This window comes from Oncorhynchus mykiss, chromosome 11, assembly GCF_057628025.1.
Source record: "Oncorhynchus mykiss isolate SJ-2025 chromosome 11, ASM5762802v1, whole genome shotgun sequence".
In the NCBI taxonomy this organism is placed as follows: Eukaryota; Metazoa; Chordata; class Actinopteri; order Salmoniformes; family Salmonidae; genus Oncorhynchus; species Oncorhynchus mykiss.
Genome location: NC_143032.1, coordinates 15,968,154 through 15,988,679, shown reverse-complemented (window position 1 = coordinate 15,988,679; position 20,526 = coordinate 15,968,154). Strand labels below are relative to the sequence as shown.

General features: G+C 45.1%; 1 protein-coding gene across 2 annotated transcripts; it reads right to left on the bottom strand.

Annotated features, from left to right (window-relative positions):
• Positions 1-1,156: 1,156 nt before the first annotated feature.
• atp6v1ab (ATPase H+ transporting V1 subunit Ab) lies at positions 1,157-20,334 on the bottom strand. 2 transcript variants are annotated; one of them, XM_036935015.2, is made up of 15 exons: positions 19,853-20,334; positions 13,708-13,804; positions 13,349-13,477; positions 7,670-7,884; positions 7,174-7,311; positions 6,935-7,086; positions 6,375-6,537; positions 6,165-6,273; positions 5,916-6,038; positions 5,672-5,786; positions 5,497-5,560; positions 5,100-5,303; positions 4,773-4,867; positions 4,506-4,677; positions 1,157-2,143 (listed from the first exon to the last, which is right to left on the bottom strand). In XM_036935015.2, the coding sequence occupies exons 2-15, from the start codon at positions 13,787-13,789 to the stop codon at positions 2,051-2,053; spliced, it is 1,854 nt and encodes a 617-aa protein (XP_036790910.2). In that variant the 5' UTR covers positions 13,790-13,804; positions 19,853-20,334; the 3' UTR covers positions 1,157-2,050. The 2 variants fall into 2 exon arrangements, with proteins under 2 accessions (XP_036790910.2, XP_090045668.1); XM_090189542.1 differs by lacking the exon at positions 19,853-20,334 and adding an exon at positions 17,400-17,812.
• Positions 20,335-20,526: the final 192 nt, after the last annotated feature.

Sequence of the window (20,526 nt, the reverse complement as noted above, 5' to 3'; positions counted from 1 at the left end):
GTCAGGCTACCTCTGGCGAGCACATGGAGGGCTGTGCGGCCCCCCAAAGAAATGCCACCCCACACCATGACTGACCCACCGCCAAACCGGTCATGCTAGAGGATGTTGCAGGCAGCAGAACGTTCTCCACGCCGTCTCCAGACTCTGTCACACGTGCTCAGTGTGAACCTGCTTTCATCTGTGAAGAGCACAGGGCGCCAGTGGCAAATTTGCCAATCTTGGTGTTCTCTGGCAAATGCCAAACGTCCTGCACAGTGTTGGGCTGTAAGCACAACCCCCACCTGTGGACATCAGGCCCTCATACCACCCTCATGGAGTCTGTTTCTGACCGTTTGAGCAGACACATGCACATTTGTGGCCTGCTGGAGGTCATTTTGCAGGGCTCTGGCATGCTCCTCCTGCTCCTCCTTGCACAAAGGCGGAGGTAGCGGTCCTGCTGCTGGGTTGTTGCCCTCCTACGGCCTCCTCCACGTCTCCTGATGTACTGGCCTGTCTCCTGGTAGCACCTCCATGCTCTGGACACTACGCTGACAGACACAGCAAACATTCTTGCCACAGTTCGCATTGATGTCCCATCCTGGATGAGCTGCACTACCTGAGCCACTTGTGTGGGTTGTAGACTCTGTCTCATGCTACCACTAGAGTGAAAGCACCGCCAGCATTCAAAAGTGACCAAAACATCAGCCAGGAAGCATAGGAACTGAGAAGTGGTCTGTGGTCACCCCCTGCAGAACCACTCCTTTATTGGGGGTGTCTTCCTAAGTGGACAGTTTGATTTCACAGAAGTGTGATTGACTTGGAGTTACATTGTGTTGTTTAAGTGTTCCCTTTATTTTTTTGAGCAGTGTATTTGGCTAAGGTGTATGTAAACTTCCGACTTCAACTGTATGTACATTATTTTTAGTGACTGAAATGTTGTAGTTGAGAGGAATGCACGTAGCAATACTAGTTTAACCAGCAGCACCAGACACAATTTACTGTCACTCTTACACTAACATACATGACTGCATCTGATCTCTGTGTTCACTACTACTATTGTTGGTACGGCACACACAAACTATCAACGTATCATACACTAGCAGCAATCTCTCGATTACACGTACAGAACATGCAGAGAAGACTGACATCTACTGAATCACACACAGTCACGACATTCACCATTTTGTTTTGTTGCTTTATTTCGTTTTACACATTTTATTATTTGGGACTCAAACACTTATCCTATTTTTTATTTAACTAGGCAAGTCAGTTAAGAACAAATTCTTATTTACAATGACGGCCTACACCGGACAAACCCGGACGACGCTGCTGCCAATTGTGCACCGCCCAATGCAACACTTAATCACGACCGGTTGTGATACAGCCTGGATGAGCAGTGGAAAGGAGAGGACAAGAGAGCCCACCTCTTACACACGTACAAGACTACACCACGTAAATCACTATCATAAGAAAAACAACAACCAGCCCAGGCGATGTCCACATCACACACCTGCAATAAATAGTCACTCTGCTTAAGTATTTCATGTTAATTTTCTGTACAGATAGAGGGGGTATTGAACTATAATTACATCAACTGACATCGTCAGGTGCACAGCTAGGGCCAGAGACCATGTGCAAAACAAATGGGGAGGGATGGGCAGTGCAGGGGTTAAGAGTGAGATGAAATGTCTCACACACACAAAGACATGTAAACATACACACAAAGGTAATGGGGCAGATCTTTGACCATGCTGGGGAAAAGACACGGAGGCAACATAATACAAGAACACAGTACATTTCCTTCTGTTTTTGCCCACACAGACACACATTGGGTAAACTGATGGCAGGTTTGGTGTAAACACAAGGAAATGGAATGTGAGGCTGCAGTGGAGGTATCTGCAGAGAGAGGGGGGGGGGGGGGGGGGACAGACATGCACTGCCTCTGGGATGAGGGGTCAGGGGCTCAGTCCTCCAGGCTGCAGTGGAGGTATCTGCAGGGAGAGAGAGGGGGGGGGGGGGGGGGAGAGACGACGACAGACATGCACTGCCCCTGGGATGAGGGGTCGGGGGCTCAGTCCTCCAGGCTGCGGAAGGAGTTCTGCATGTCCTCCAGCAGCTGGGCGTAGTCAGCCTTGATCTTGGTCTCTCCCTCCTTCACTGGGTCCTATAACAGACCAGAAACAGTAACACAGAGGCTGGGTTCTATAACAGACCAGAAACAGAGTAACACAGAGGCTGGGTTCTATAACAGACCAGAAACAGTAACACAGAGGCTGGGTTCTATAACAGACCAGAAACAGAGTAACACAGAGGCTGGGTTCTATAACAGACCAGAAACAGTAACACAGAGGCTGGGTTCTATAACAGACCAGAAACAGAGTAACACAGAGGCTGGGTTCTATAACAGACCAAAAACATATAGGACCCAGCCTCTGTGTTACTCTTAACAGACCAGACATACACTACTGGTCAAAATTTTTAGAACACCTACTCATTCAAGGGTTTTTCTATATTTTCACTATTATTCTACAATGTAGAAAATAGTGAAGACATCAAAACTATGAAATAACATATAACATAACGTATTCATGTAGTAACCAACAACAAAAAAATCAAAATATATTTTATATTTGAGATTCTTCAAATAGCCACCCTTTGCCTTGACGGCAGCTTTGCACACTCTTGGCATTCTCTCAACCAGCTTCAACTGGATTGCTTTTCTAACAGTCTTGAAGGATTTTCCACATATGCTGAGCACTAGTTGGCTGCTTTTCCTTCACTCTGCGGTCCTACTAATCCCAAGCCATCTCAATTTGGTTGAGGTCGGGTTTGTTGTCGAGGTCAGGTCATTCGATGCTGCACTCCATTACTATCCTTCTTGGAAAATAGCCCTTACACAGGCTGGAGGTGTGTTGGGTCATTGTCCTGTTGGAAAAACAAATTAGTCCCAATAAGCCCAAACGAGATGGGATGGTGTATCGCTGCAGAATGCTGTGGTAGCCATGCTGGTTAAGAGTGCCTTGATTTCTAAATAAATCACAGACAGTGCTTCATGCTTTACGGTGGGAAATACACATGCAGAGATCATCCGTTCACCCACACTACGTCTCACAAAGACATGGCGGTTGGAACCAAAAATCTCCAATTTGAACAAATTTCCACTGGTCTAATGTCAATTGCTCGTGTTTCTTGGCCCAAGCAAGTCTCATTTCTTCTTATTGGTGTCCTTTAGTAGTGGTATCTTTGCAGCAATTTGACCACGAAGGCCTGATTCACACAGTCTCCTCTGAACAGTTGATGTTGAGATGTGTCTGTTACTTGAACTGTGAAGCATTTATTTGGGCTGCAATTTCTGAGGCTGGTAACCATAATGAACTCACCCTCAGCAGAGGTAACTCTGGGTCTTCCCATTGGAAAATCTGGTGCAATCCATGAGGAGATGCATTGCAGTACTTAATGCAGCTGGTGGCCACACCAGATACTGACTGTTTCTTTTGATTTTGACCCCCCCCCCCTTATTCAGGGACACATTATTCCATGTCTGTGGAAATTGTTCAGTTTATGTCTCAGTTGTTGAATCTTGTTATGTTCATTCAAATATTTACACATGTTAAGTTTGCTGAAAATAAACATAGTTGACAGTGAGAGGACGTTTCTTTTTTCCGGAGTTTACATGATTCCATATGTGTTATTTCATAGTTTTGATGTCTTCAGTAATGAAAATAGTAAAAATAAAGAACCCTTGAAAGAGTAGGTGTTCTAAACATTTTGACTGGCTGTGTATTGAGTAACACAGAGGATGTGTCCTATAAGAGGCCAGACATACAGAGTAACACAGAGGCTGGGTCCTATAATAGGCCAGACATACAGAGTAACAGAGGCTGGGTCCTATAACAGGCCAGACATACAGAGTAACACAGAGGCTGGGTCCTATAACAGGCCAGACATACAGAGTAACAGAGGCTGGGTCCTATAACAGGCCAGACATACAGAGTAACAGAGGCTGGGCCCTATAACAGGCCAGACATACAGAGTAACACAGAGGATGGGTCCTATAACAGGCCAGACATACAGAGTAACAGAGGATGGGTCCTATAAGAGGCCAGACATACAGAGTAACACAGAGGCTGGTCCTATAACAGGCCAGACATACAGAGTAACACAGAGGCTGGGTCCTATAACAGGCCAGACATACAGAGTAACAGAGGATGGGTCCTATAAGAGGCCAGACATACAGAGTAACAGAGGATGGGCCCTATAAGAGGCCAGACATACAGAGTAACAGAGGCTGGGTCCTATAACAGACTAGACATACAAAGTAACACAGAGGCTGAAAAACAGAGACAACACCACAAAGAGACCAAAATACAGATAAACAGCAAGAGAAACACTCAGATGGAGATTACATAGAAAGACAGACAGATCCAGGGAAAAACAGACATGTACAAGGAGGGAAGATAAAACAAGTAGAAAGAAAGACAAAGAACACACACAAAGATGGAGAAACTGTCAGACTGCTGCTGTACCTTGAACTTCATGGAGCTGAGTCTGTAGAGGATCTCTCCCAGGTGTTCTCTGATCATGGACCAGGTGATCTTGTTGTCGCTCTGAGCCGTGGTCTCCACTGCGTGCCGTGCCATGTCATAGAAGGCTATTATGTTGGACAGGATGCCAACAGTCTTATAGAAGGGACAGAACCTGCAGGGAGTTTAGAGGGCAGAGAGTTACAGTTGTAGTCTTTCGGTATTTGCCGGAAATATTTGAGTATGTCAGACAGTGACACTGTGTGTTACCGGTCATAGGGGGTGTAACCGTTCTGTTGCAGGAAGTCATCCTTGAGGAGCTTGGCCACCTCCAGGGTGATCTTATCAGTTTCGGCCAGCGAGGCCTGTCACCAAGACAGCAAGGACAATATTAAGTTCCCTTCAAATTACACAGATCTCAAAACGCTGGGCAACTGGAAATTCATACGCATTCTCCATGTTTCTTTCATCTACTCAGGGATAAAAGACTTCACAACGAAAGATAGCACATAGGAATGAATAGAACAATGATAGCATAATGGGTGGACTGGCGGCCAATGGTTCTCTTTCTTCACCATGCCCTTCGTTCCCCCTCACCTTGCCGACCAGCTGTACGATCTCAGCCAGGTCCTCCTCCTCTTGCAGAATCTCCTTGGCCTTGGTGCGCAGCGGGACGAACTCAGGGAAGTGCTTGTCGTAGTACTCGTCCAGCGCCCGCGTGTACTTACTGTAGCTGATCAGCCAGTTGACTGACGGAAAGTGCTTCCTCTGGGCCAGCTTCTTATCCAGACCCCAGAACACCTGTGTGTGTGTGAGTGAGTGTGTGATTGAGTGAGTGTGAGTGAGTGAGAGAGAAACGATGGAGGCAGGTAGAAGTAGAGAAATAGAGGATGAAGATAAGGATTGATAATCCCTAAAGCTGATCTTTATTTCTTTGCTCCATATGTATGAGTGTGGTCTATCAGAGCCAGATAGAAACAGGCTGTATTCATACCTGCACGATACCCAGGGTAGCCGATGTCACAGGATCAGAGAAGTCACCACCAGGGGGAGACACACTGAATGGGGACAGAATAACAGTAACATGTGGTTAATAGCGAGAGAAGAAGCACTCCACTTCTGTCTATTCCAGCGTGGATAGATTGTGTTGGCAGGTTAACTGTACTCACGCCCCCACGATGCTGACGCTGCCCTCTCTCTCTGGGTTTCCCAAACACTTCACCCTGCCAGCACGCTCGTAGAATGACGCTAGACGGGCACCCAGGTAGGCAGGATAACCACTGTCTGTGGACATACACAAAATGTGTTTTCTTTATGACCAGCTGATTTAGACCTAGTTCACCCCACTAGCCTTAGAAGTTGTCCTTTACATTGCTTTAAATTGTATTTTGGGTGTTACCAGCAGCCACTCACCAGCGGGCATCTCAGCCAGTCGACCAGAGATCTCCCTGAGAGCCTCGGCCCATCGAGAGGTGGAGTCAGCCATCATGCTCACGTTGTAGCCCATGTCCCTGAAGTACTCTGACAGTGTGATCCCTACAGGTACACACAGCAGATAAGTAGGTGATTGGTTAGGGGGTGTGCTCCATGTTTTGGTCTCAGGCCTGCTATTGGCTGGGAGGTGTGCCGTGTTGTGTTCTAGGCCCTGTGATGGGTTCTTACCAGTGTAGATGGAGGCCTCTCTGGCAGCCACAGGCATGTTGGAGGTGTTGGCCACCAGCGCTGTTCTCTTCATGATGCTCTCAGTCTTCCCATCCACCTCCATGGTCAGCTATTGAACAGACACACTGTCAATCATCCTTACATCCAATTGGAAACTGGCTAAGGGTAATAGTGATGATCATGATAATCCAATAACATAACACCACCAACCTCGGGGAAATCTCGCAATACTTCTGACATCTCGTTCCCGCGCTCCCCGCAGCCTACGTAGACGATGACGTCACTGTTGGAGTACTTGGACAGGGACTGGGAGATGACAGTTTTACCACAGCCAAAAGCTCCGGGGATGGCTGTGGTCCCTCCCTGGACACACCTGGACACAGAGACAGACAGGTAGACAAGCAGAACAGACCAGGGGCAGGGAGATGGAAGCAGTGGTTGAGTATATTGGCAGAAACAGTTAAGAAGTAGTAATGGAGTTTCCTTGAAGCAGAATAGCAAAGACATAAGAAAGGACATTCTGATCGTGTCCTTGAAGATGGAGAATGAGGAAAAGGTGGCGAGGGAGAAAGGTGAGAGAGTTTCCCAGAAGCAGAGATGGAGAACGAAAAAAAGGTGGAGAGGGAGAGTGGTAAGAGAGTTTCCCAGAAGCAGAGATGGAGAACGAGAAAAAGGTGGAGAGGGAGAGTGGTGAGAGAGTTTCCCAGAAGCAGAGATGGAGAAAGGTGACAGAAAAGAGGGAAAGGTGGAGTAAGAGAGAGGGGACTCACGGGAAGAGGGCGTCCAGTACTCTCTGTCCGGTCAGCAGTGGGTGATTGGCCGGTAACTTCTCTGTGACCGGGCGAATCTGTCGCACTGGCCAGACCTGGATCATGGTGAACTTCTCCTTCATACCCTCAAACTCCAGCTCCAACACCACGTCCTGAAACACACACCAAACCCTCAGTCCAAATACATCAATTTCCACACATGCATTACTATGGATTGAGACTAGGGAGGTGGGACTAACCGAGACGTCATAGTTTCCGGGGGGAGCCACATAGGTGACGGTTCCTCTGTTCCTCGGGGGCAGCATGATCTTGTGCTTGATAAGGGAGTTCTCAAACACCATCCCGTAGATATCACCCCCTGTGATGTGACTGCCCACCTAAGAAAGAGAGAGCGGTGATGAGGGGTTAATGCTGAACAATTCAATGTTTTTGTTGTTCAGCATGTGCTCTAAGGCAGGGTTTCCCCAAACTCGGGTCAGGGGGTCCCACGTGGGTGCACATTTTTGTTTTCGCCCTAGCACGACACAGTGGATTCAAATAATCAATCAAAGCTTGGTGATGAGTTGGTTATTTGAATCAGCTGTGTAGTGCTAGGGCAAAAACCAAAATGTGAACCCAGGTGGGTCCCAGGACTAGGTTTGGGAAACTCTGCTCTAGGGTCACTTCAAACTTTGTATAATGTAAACCACGCAACACTTTTATTAAAACATTGACAGAGTAGTAGGACACACCCACCCGTAAGCTCTTGACGGGGGAGAACTCCCATTTCAGGTCTCGGTTGAGGGCTCCGATGTTGACTCCGCGGGGGATGTAGATGCTCTGTGTTAGGTCGTTGATGTCCTTTAGGGGGCGCTGGATACCGTCAAAGATGGAGCCCATGATGCCTGGGCCCAGCTCCACAGACAGAGGCTTTCCAGTCCGCAGCACTGGGTCCCCAACAGACACGCCCGCTGTGACAACGCTCAGGAACACACCATGTGTTAATGGATCAAGCCTGGGCAAGCATTCTGATCTCGTTCTCAATGATCACTGCTTTTTGTTTTACATTGCTGTCCAGTGGTTCTGAATTTACCATGCACCTGACTCAACATTTTTCTGTGCAATAGCCTTCTGATTTGAACATTTGAAAAGTGTTGATGTGTGTACTAGGCTATTTGATTGAATTTGTGTTACAGCACTTTGGTTTCACTAATAAATAAATATGTTGAAATGGAACCAAATGATCTGTTTGTGTCTTCAGCCCTTTTTAAATAGGATAGATGGGCTATATGGTCTACAGTATAGGTTGAATGTGATGGTCTGCCTATAACCAGCCTGAGTAGGCTTATAACTCCATTCATATTCATAGATTAAAGAAATGAATTAAATTGGTAATGAGATACTTTCAGGCTACTTAATGCGATGCATGTCTGTTGAATTTGGAAGAATCCTCCTGCACTCGGCCCCCCCAATCTACTCAGCCAATCAGGAGCCGCTACTGCGTTGCAGCCATGGCATACTGCATACTTTTAACTAAACGGTATGTGCTAAATAGTATGCAACAATGAGCAAATAGTATGCAGTTTAAGTATGTAGTACACTATTATGGGTATCTGGACATGGCCCGCGTGTACAGTGGCTTGCGAAAGTATACACCCCCTTGGCATAAATATTTTTTATTGTGAAACAAGACAAAAAAAACTGAACTTCAGCGTGCATAACTTGTAGAGCGTGCTTAACTTTGTAGAGCCAACTTTTGCAGAAATTACAGCTTCAAGTCTCTTGGGGTATGTTTCCATAAGCTTGGCACATCTAGCCACTGGGATTTTTGCCCATTCTTCAAGGCAAAACTGCTCCAGCTCCTTCAAGTTGGATGGATTCCGCTGGTGTACAGCGATCGTTAAGGCATACCACAGATTGTCAATTGGATTGAGGTCTGGGCTTTGACTAGGCCATTCCAAGACATTTAAATGTTTCCCCTTAAACCACTCGAGCGTTGCTTTAGCAGTATGCTTAGGGTCATTGTCCTGCTGGAAGGTGAACCTCTGTCCCAGTCTCAAATCTCTGGAAGACAAAGGTTTTCCTCAAGACTTTCCCTGTATTTAGCGCCATCTATCATTCCTTCAATTCTGACCAGTTTCCCAGTTACTGCTGATAAAAAACATCCCCACAGCATGACGCTGCCACCACCATGCTTCACTGTGGGAATGATGTTCTAGGGGTGATGAGAGGTGTTGGGTTTGCGCCAGACATAGAGTTTTCCTTGATGGTCAAAAAGCTTCATTTGTGTCTTATCTGACCAGAGTACCATCTTCCATATACTTGGGGAGTCTCCCACATGCCTTCTGGCGGATACCAAACGTGTTTGCTTATTTTCTTCTTTAAGCAATGGCCTTTTTCTGGCCACTGGTGACATATTCTTTCAAAGTTTCAGATATTTTTTATAACCCACCCCTGATCTGTACTTCTCCCCAACTTTGTCCCTGACCTGTTTGGGGAGCTCCTTGGTCTTCATGGTGCAGCTTGCTTGGTGGTGTGCCTTGCTTAGTGGTGTTGCAGACTCTGGGGTCTTTCAGAACAGGTGTATATGTTTGTTTTTTTACGTGTTATTTCTTACATTGGTACCCCAGGTCATCTTAGGTTTCATTACATACAGTCGAGAAGAACTACTGAATATAAGAGCAGCGTCAACTCACCATCAGTACGACCAAGAATATGAGTTTCGCGAAGCGGATCCTGTGTTCTGCCTTTCACCCAGGACAACGGAATGGATCCCAGCCGGCGACCCAAAAAAACTACTTCGTAAAAGGGGGAAACGAAGCGGTCTTCTGGTCAGACTCCGGAGACGGGCACATCGTGCACCACTCCCTAGCATTCTTCTCGCCAATGTCCAGTCTCTTGACAACAAGGTTGATGAAATCCGAGCAAGGGTAGCATTCCAGAGGGACATCAGAGACTGTAACGTTCTTTGTTTCACGGAAACATGGCTCACTGGAGAGACGCTATCGGAGTCGGTGCAGCCAGCTGGAAACAAACATATTTCTGGTAAGAAGAGGGGCGGGGCGTATGCTTCATGGTTAACGAGACGTGGTGGGGCCACAACAACATACAGGAACTCAAGTCCTTCTGGTCACCTGATTTAGAATTCCTCACAATCAAATGTCGACCGCATTATCTACCAAGGGAATTCTCTTCGATTATAATCACAGCCGTATATATTCCCCCCCAAGCAGACACATCGATGGCTCTGAACGAACTTTATTTGACTCTTTGCAAACTGGAATCCATATATCCGAAGGCTGCATTCATTGTAGCTGGGGATTTTAACAAGGCTAATCTGAAAACAAGACTCCCTAAATTGTATCAGCATATCAATTGCGCAACCAGGGCTGGAAAAACCTTGGATCATTGCTACTCTAACTTCCGCGACGCATATAAGGCCCTGCTCCGCTCTCCATTCGGAAAAGCTGACCACGACTCCATTTTGTTGATCCCTGCCTACAGACAGAAACTAAAACAAGAAGCTCCCGCGCTGAGGTCTGTTCAACGCTGGTCCGACCAATCTGATTCCACACTCCAAGACTGCTTCCATCACGTGGATTGGGATATGTTTCGTATTGCGTCAGACAACAACATTGACGAATACGCTGATTCGGTGAGCGAGTTTATTAGAACGTGCGTTGAAGATGTCGTTCCCATAGCAACGATTAAAACATTCCCAAACCAGAAACCGTGGATTGATGGCAGCATTCGCGTGAAACTGAAAGCGTGAACCACTGCTTTTAATCAGGGCAAGGTGACCGGAAACATGACCGAATACAAACAGTGTAACTATTCCCTCCGCAAGGCAATCAAATAAGCTAAGCGTCAGTATAGAGACAAAGTAGAATCTCAATTCAACGGCTCAGACACAAGAGGTATGTGGCAGGGTCTACAGTCAATCACGGATTACAAAAAGAAAACCAGCCCCGTCACGGACCAGGATGTCTTGCTCCCAGGCAGACTAAATAACTTTTTTGCCCGCTTTGAGGACAATACAGTGCCACTGACACGGCCCGCAACCAAAACCTGCGGGCTCTCCTTCACTGCAGCTGACGTGAGGAAAACATTTAAACGTGTCAACCCTCGCAAGGCTGCAGGCCCAGACGGCATCCCCAGCCGCGCCCTCAGAGCATGCGCAGACCAGCTGGCTGGTGTGTTTACGGACATATTCAATCAATCCCTATCCCAGTCTGTTGTTCCCACATGCTTCAAGAGGGCAACCATTGTTCCTGTTCCCAAGAAAGCTAAGGTAACTGAGCTAAACTCACTTCCGTCATCATGAAGTGCTTTGAGAGACTAGTCAAGGACCATATCACCTCCACCGTACCTGACACCCTAGACCCACTCCAATTAGCTTACCGCCCAAATAGGTCCACAGACGATGCAATCTCAACCACACTGCCCTAACCCATCTGGACAAGAGGAATACCTATGTGAGAATGCTGTTCAACGACTACAGCTCGGCATTTAACACCATAGTGCCCTCCAAGCTCGTCATCAAGCTCGAGACCCTGGGTCTCGACCCCGCCCTGTGCAACTGGGTACTGGACTTCCTGACGGGCCGCCCCCAGGAGGTGAGGGTAGGTAACAACATCTCCACCCCGCTGATCCTCAACACTGGTGCCCCACAAGGGTGCGTTCTGAGCCCTCTCCTGTACTCCCTATTCACCCACGACTAAGTGGCCACGCACGCCTCCAACTCAATCATCAAGTTTGCGGACGACACAACAGTGGTAGGCTTGATTACCAACAACGACGAGACGGCCTACAGGGAGGAGGTGAGGGCCCTCGGAGTGTGGTGTCAGGAAAATAACCTCACACTCAACGTCAACAAAACTAAGGAGATGATTGTGGACTTCAGGAAACAGCAGAGGGAACACCCCCCTATCCACATCGATGGAACAGTAGTGGAGAAGGTAGTAAGTTTTAAGTTCCTCGGCGTACACATCACAGACAAACTGAATTGGTCCACCACACAGACAGCATCGTGAAGAAGGCGCAGCAGTGCCCCTTCAACCTCAGGAGGCTGAAGAAATTTGGCTTGTCACCAAAAGCACTCACAAACTTCTACAGATGCACAATCGAGAGCATCCTGTCGGGCTGTATCACCGCCTGGTACGACAACTGCTCCGCCCACAACCGTAAGGCTCTCCAGAGGGTAGTGAGGTCTGCACAACGCAAAACAACCACCCGAGCCACTGCCTGTTCACCCCGCTATCATCCAGAAGGCGAGGTCAGTACAGGTGCATCAAAGCTGGGACCGAGAGACTGAAAAACAACTTCTATCTCAAGGCCATCAGACTGTTAAACAGCCACCACTAACATTGAGTGGCTGCTGCTTACACACTGACTCAACTCCAGCCACTTTAATAATGGGAATTGATGGGAAATGATGTCAAATATATCACTAGCCACTTTAAACAATGCTACCTAATATAATGTTTACATACCCTACATTATTCATCTCATATGTATACGTATATACTGTACTCTATATCATCTACTGCATCTTTATGTAATACATGTATCACTAGCCACTTTAACTATGCCACTTTGTTTACATACTCATCTCATATGTATATACTGCACTCAATACCATCTACTGTATCTTGCCTATGCCGCTCTGTACCATCACTCATTCATATATCTTTATGTACATATTCTTTATCCCCTTACACTTGTGTCTATAAGGTAGTAGTTCTGGCATTGTTACCTAGATTACTTGTTGGTTATTACTGCATTGTCGGAACTAGAAGCACAAGCATTTCGCTACACTCGCATTAACATCTGCTAACCGTGTGTATGTGACAAATAAAATTTGATTTGATTTGATTTAAATAAAGTCCACCTGTGTGCAATCTAACTAATTATGCAACTTCTGAAGGTAATTGGTTGCACCAGATCTTTTTCAGTGGCTTCATAGCGAAGGGGTGAATACATATGCACGCACCACTTTTCTGTTTTTTACTATTTAGAAACACGTTGTTTTTTTCATTTCACTTCACCAATTTGGGCTATTTTGTGTATGTCCATTACATGAAATGCAAATAAAAAATCAATTTAAATTACAGGTTGTAATGCAACAAAATAGGAAAAACACTAAGGGGGATGAATACTTTTGCAAGGAATTGTATGTACCAGAGAAATAGTTTCAGTAATGAACACATGGGTGATCATGTACAGATACAGTATGTACACACACCCCTATCTATATACTACCCTAAAGGGAGTATATAGACAGTCAGGTACAGTAAAACATTTTTATCCCAAATGACACCCTGCTCCTTTTACAGAACACTTTTACAGTAGTGCACCACGTACGGAATAGGGTGCCATTTTGGGACACCGCCACAGTCAAGTGCAGTAACAGTGCAATATAACCCGTTAGGATACATGTCTCCTCGTAAACCTGGATGGTGGCCATGTCTCCCTCCAGCCTGATGATCTCTCCCACCAGCTCACTGTGGCCCACTCTCACCAGCTCATACATGGCCGCTCCCGCCATGGCAGTGGCCGTCACCACTAAAGCACAGCCAGGGCACAACACAGGTCAGAGGTCACACAGCAGGAAAACACATGCAAGAGAGACAGATGTGATGTCTAGTCCAAACTTAACCCCCAGATTAGTGTAAGCAATATTGGTGGAAACAGCCTAGCCTACTACAACAGATATAGATGGGGCTCGTCATCAGCTAAAACCTTTGAAGGCTAAACAGAGGTACTGGTGACAGATCCATTTGAGTGATAGTGACCTGGGCCGGATACTCCATGGACGTATCCAAACTCGCTCTCCTTCTCCTCATCCCGGATCTTAGGCAGTTTAGACAGGTCCATCCCGACAGGCTAGATCTGCGGGAGAGAAAGAATAATTGAGTGAGTGTGTGAATGAGGGCGATAAAGGAAGATTGTTTTTTTTTATCTCTGTCTCACCCTGTTACTTTAATCTGGGAAGAATGGGGCACAGTTGAAGAATGCTTCTGGTTATTTCGAAGACAGAACGCCACAGTGCTACTTTTAGAACGGTTACACTCTGTATATACAAGTGTATTGATTTGTGTTTTTATGGTTGACTGCATCCCAGACCATAGTGGGTTACAGTCATGGCTGGGACACTTGACCCAGTCATTAGAAGGTCAACAGGCTTCTCATCCAACTCCCTATACATCCATCTAGTCACGAAACATGACAGTGCCTTCAATTGTGTACTCCATGTACATTTACATAGAAAGAACCTAAATGTCCCTTGTCTGTCACAAAATTTTATTTGAAATTACTACGCAGATTGTCCATGGTGTTGGTCCTTCAGCTGGACGAAATTTGAGACAAAATATCCACAGGAAAGTATTAAACAAACAGACTTCAAACGCAGGTCTGTGTGTGTGGCTATTAAGGTGTCTGCTCATGACCAAAGGCACGTGCACAAGACCGAAGTGCATACTAGCAGGCATTTGCATGGTTTTGAGCATGTGCCAGGTGAAACATTTCTACTTCAGTACCTGTGCTCTTAAGTCAGGTAAACAATACTCTGCCGTGGATTGTCTTAATTTCAGCCTAATGAGTCACCAACCGTACAGACAACCGGCAGAGCAACTGCAAATGTCATTTTATTCAACATTTTGGCTTGTAAGGAAAATGTCCAAGATGTTGCAGTGCTTTGTTTGACTGTATATCAATAAATATGACGGCTACTTGGATCGTATTCTGTGCAATAACACCAAGTGCATAAATAAGACAAATATTAGTTAAATAAATATGAAACAGTAAATTAAACTTTAATACACCTTTCATTTTGGAGCAAGGTAGCTTGTAGCTGACAGCAAAGGTTTCAACTAGAGATGACGTGCAGGGATTTGTAGTCTTGCATGACTTTTATGCCAACAACATTTTCAAATCTGAGTAAATAAAACCGAATATACTGATGTCACATTGTCCAAGAGAGATTTACAGTTATCAAAACACAGCCCTTATTTGAAGTGTCTCAAATCCACAATGGATAAAATGGAGAGAAAAAAACAATTGGAACCATTTCATGTTTGACTGCGAGGTTTTATGACATCCACCATGACGCTAAATTGGCTGGAAAACAATGCTTCAAGAAGCTTTGTTTCCTCCTCACTACCAGCAACTAAAACCCACACCAACTTGGTTAGGGAGTGAAAATACCCATGAACCGAATCAAACAGGGAGACAAAATAAAATGCTTTGTATTCAAGCTCTGCAGCTCTTAAATTGGGGTGGGTATAATTTGTGGAACGTTCCAACAGGAATCTGTTCCTAAAAGTTTGTAAATAACAAGATTGCCAACAACGCATACAAAGTTGTATAGGGGCTGAATAAGAAATCAAATGTATTTATATAGCCCTTCTTACATCAGCTGATATATCAAAGTGCTGTACAGAAACCGAGTCGAAAACCCCAAACAGCAAGCAATGCAGGTGGCTAGGAAAAACTCCCTAGAAAGGCCAAAACCTAGGAAGAAACCTAGAGAGGAACCAGGCTACGAGGGGTGGCCAGTCCTCTTCTGGCTGTGCCAGGTGGAGATTATAACAGAACATGGCCAAGATGTTCAAATGTTCATAAATGACCAGCATGGTCAAATAATAGTAATCACAGTGAACAGGTCAGGGTTCCATAGCCGCAGGCAGAACAGTTGAAACTGGAGCAGCAGCACGGCCAAGATACCGAGTAGGGAGTTGGCAAATGTCATTAAGTTCTCACTCAACACGTTAATTCCAAAAAATGTATCTGGTAGCTTATGAACAAACATTAAGAATAAACTACGTGGTGAGCTGATGCCTATTCGGCAGCTAGTAAGCTAGGTGAATTGATCATGCACATTTGTATGTGTTGCTTGTACTTTACAAAGTTTTTGGAAGAGATTCCTGTTGGAACGTTCCACAAATTATACCCACCCTTAAAAATCACCTCGACTAACGAGGTGACAGGTGCAACACATCCTGAGGATGATTCCAATCAGTGCTCTTCCACAACTAAATAGAACCAGCCTCGAAATCAAAAACCAAAGCCTGTAAGAATACACACTACTAGAGTAGAACCATAACTATACCATATGATTACACACAGAAAAATGCCATACCACACATAGGCTTAAAATTTAGCTTGCTGCAATTGAGAGACTGGCATATATAGCACACAATCAGAAACAGTCTGCACCAGTTTCCCAAACTCGGTCTTCAGGACCCCAACGGGTGTACGTTTTGGTTTTTGCCCTAGTACTACACAGCTGATTCAAATCAGCAAGTAACAGTATAAGTTTAGACCGTCCCCTCGCCCATACCCGGGCGCAAACTAGGGACCTTCTGCACACATCAACAACTGACACCCACGAAGCATCGTTACCCATCGCTCCACAAAAGCCGCGGCCCTTGCAGAGCAAGGGGAACAACCACTTCAAGGTCTCAGAGCAAGTGACGTCACTGATTGAAACGCTATTTAAATAGCGCACACCGCTAACTAAGCTAGCCGTTTCACATCCGTTACACTCACCGCCCTTTTGACCTCCTCCTTTTCCGCAGCAACCAGTAATCCGGGTCACGGCACCAATGTAACAGTATAAGTTTAGACCGTCCTCTCGCCCATACCCGGGCGCGAACCAGGGACCTTCTGCACACATCAACAACTGACACCCACGAAGCATCGTTACCCATCGCTCCACAAAAGCCGCGGCCCTTGCAGAGCAAGGGGAACAACTACTTCAAGGTCTCAGAGCAAGTGACGTCACTGATTGAAACGCTATTTAGCGCACACCGCTAACTAAGCTAGCCGTTTCACATCCGTTACACAAGCTTACATTTTTTGAATCAGCTGTGTCGTGCTATGGCAAAAAAACAAATCTGCACCCCTTGTGGTCCCGACGCCAGACTTTGGGAAACACTGGTCTGCACATACAAATCGCAGTCGGTCTGTTACCATGGCAATGGCACCCCTTACCCGATCTGCAACCATGATGATATCCCAGAGACTACAGCCCAACATGAAGACTCACGATTTACCAGCATCAAAAGTGAGAAATAGGACACACCTCCCCGCTCCCTCTGGACTTCCTCCCTGGTCGATTCTCACCGGGTGTGACGCAGTACGCTAACATTAGAGGGGAGATCCCAGGCAAGCATCACTGTATTTCTGTGCTCTTCTCTACCTTATGTGAAGGCTATGCTTCCCTCTTTCCCACTGTCTGTATGCTTCTCCCTCAAATGCTGCATAATAGCCTATGCCTCCCTTTGTTGTTTTTTTCACACACACAATCTGTCGTGACTTAATGTCATCTATACAGGCAGAAAACTGCAGGTGATCTAACACAGGGGGCTGATGCTTCCTGATACTCCTGCATCTATACTACGGAGATTGAACAACCCCCATCACTCACTCTGTAGACACACACACCATTCCTGCTTCAGTGCCCTTACCACCCTTTCGTCCTTACCACAGATAGGGTATTTTCCTCCATGCTAGATGGGTCATCTGTGTAGAAATAGCCCCCCCAACAGGTCTAGTCTGTAGCTGCAGGATACAGACAACAATGGCTCAGGATGACCTCCAGTTCTCACCAGTGGACAGGACAGACTTAGTAAGCATTTATATGCGTTCTTCAGATGTAAGACCATCTAGTAAGCATTTATATGCGTTCTTCAGATGTAAGACCATCTTCTCTTCATCTCTTAATCTTAACTTGAATGTTCAATTCCCTTTGGATTACAACAGGTTCAAATTTGTCTTGTAAAACAAGCTAAAGAACACGGATACAGAAAAAAATAGACTGATTAATAATTCACCCATCAATCACTTCCATTGTGATTTTGGCATAGAGACTATGAATATATGCATGAGGCATCACATGACTGTGGCACATGACTGGCTAAGTTATATGGGGCCATTTGAGGAAGTGGAAAATCCTAGTGTGGGGAAAGATTGGGATGTCCACTCAGAGTGTGTGTGTGTCTTGGTGGTTCATATGCTGTGCAAGACATACGGATTCACACACTCAGAGTCCGGTCTATAAAAAGCTAGATGAGTGAACTTGAATCCCTTGACACAAGTGTACTTGTCTGGTCTTATAGCAGCCACCTACAAAGCTCAAATCTCTGGTATGATGCAGGCAGAAGTTTCCCTTTAAAACAGATCTAGGACCAGCTTCATCTCCCTAAAGTTCCAACCTTTAAGGGGAAAAATATTAATGCCAGGGGTAGGGGAAGTATTCAGTGTAAAACCCAGACATGCTTCCAGGTTCTATGGACTCATTTTAAAATCGAGGATACACTCCCATCACAGGGTACTGCAATGTTAACGTAAACAATCCGTAGTAAGGAAGGTCTTTCTGTGAGTGTAAAGGTAATAAAACACAATGGACCTTTAGCCTAATAAAATTGTTTCCTTAAGCATAATCAGTCTCGTAATGCAACTAGAGCAAGTGGGGGTTCCAAATTGTTGCATAATCCTGCAAACCCAACAGCTCATACTGAACTTCCTGTTTGAGTTTTAAAATGTTACAAAATAGTGCTAATCCACTCAGTGCATCCCTTGTCACAATGGATTCACATATTTACCAACAACTCCCCACAGGCTGAGATCCTATGCCCCAAAGGGCAAGTCTAGGATCAAGTTCTCTGTTCTCAGTCCTAAAAGCTGAAACTAAAACTGGTCCTGAATCAACACTTGGGGACAATCATCCTCTTAACTATCTGTTATTTTTTAACTATTCTGTTATTTCTTTGTTGTTAAGATAGAATACACAAAGGGTGGATCTCATTCTCAATAGTCCTGAAGCTTCCTTTCCCTTCCTTGTTGCATCTGCTTCCTTTGATACTGCACTAATCTATAGCACTAGACAGGTGAAAGAAAAATCCTCAGTGGGATTCCACAATATTGCTTTACCCTATCCTCACTTCTCAGAAAAGTACATTAGATGGAGGGGGGGGGGGGGATAATGGGAACTCACATTAGAATATTGAGATTCACCCAAAGAGGTCATATCCTATGAGCAGACACTTCTGATGAGAAATTCAACATCCAAGTAAGGATATGGTGGGGCCCTGATGCTATTTGCATTGAATTATTCTTCCTCCTCTGCACCATCTCCAGCTCATCCTCCTCTTCCGCCATCAAACAATCATTATCACATGCCAATCTGTCACGAGGAACAAACCAAGGGAATAAAGACCAGCATGGGAATAATAAGTGATTGTTTGATTTACAATACCACATCTCACATGCAGAGAGTATCTGGATTTGATAACATTTGTAGTATGCCTAATAGCTTATCTGCACTGCCCCAAAGATGTACGTCAAACATAATCACCTTGTAAACACCATCGCTCACGCGCTGTAGGTATCGCCGTTCTTTTAGTTAAATGACACGTCTATCCCTGGCCATGTCACAGAAAATAACGCGTTACATTGTAGCTAGTAAAAAAATGATCCATCGATCAAATGAAAGACAAATACATTACCTGCTGAGGCACGACTTCTACGCATTTTTTTGCGGAATAACACCCGACATTTGAGAAGCTACCCTGCCAGCGATGCAATGTATTTGATTAATCAACCCAATAATGCAAACATGTTTAATTAATATAATTAGCTGCAGTTAATCCATGTTATTTGTCATTTTGTTCATTTAAATAGGCCTACACTTGAATGAAACACCACGACCAGAAGTAAATGTATTTTCCAATTATTAAATTCATATGATAAACAATATCAGACTTAGTGAAATAACATGGTCGTTTATGCAATTTCATGGATAGCCATCGTTGGCTACATTGTAGGCGATTTAAAGCGTAGGTCATCGGTCAAAATCGCTTGCTCTGCCATTTTGATACATTTCAAAAATGACATTGCATTTAATCTGATATGATGACAATACAATGGGATAGCTACCTTCAGAAATGAAACGGTCCACCGTCTTGATCCTCTGCCTAGAGAAGATGTGAGTGTCGATCATGCGATAGCAAATGATCAGCTGACTTCATTCACAGCGCTTTGCAAAGCGCAGAAACTCTATGGCAAGACTCACAACCACTGCAAATGATTAATTCCACTGTGGTTCAATCCCACTGCGCTGTCAAAGACTATACAAGGAAAGACAATACTTTCTCTCGATATTCGTATATAGTTTGACATTTAAATAATCACCAACAATAGAACAGAACAGCTGATGAGCAGCATCACAGCATTTTATTCAGCAATTAGAAATGAGGCTCGGATCAAGAAAAGATGGAAGGCTCCACAATAGACGGAGGGCAGAAAAACAAACAGTAGAATTATGTGGTCTTTTTTGAGAACATATCTTTGCATTTGAGCCAAAATGGCGGTAGACCCATAATTTTGCTGTTGCGTGTAAAAAAGATGGATTGCACTGTGGGACACTGGAGATTTGCATGACGATAGTTTACAACAATACTATGAATTTAAATGAAATATCAAGTTGCGCCACAAATGATCAGAAATGGAATAATGAAAAACATGTGCAAAAATGACATTTAAAAATCTAACAAAAATGTCAAAGGTCAGCCCATACTTAAAGAACAAACATCCCGAAATGTTTCAATATT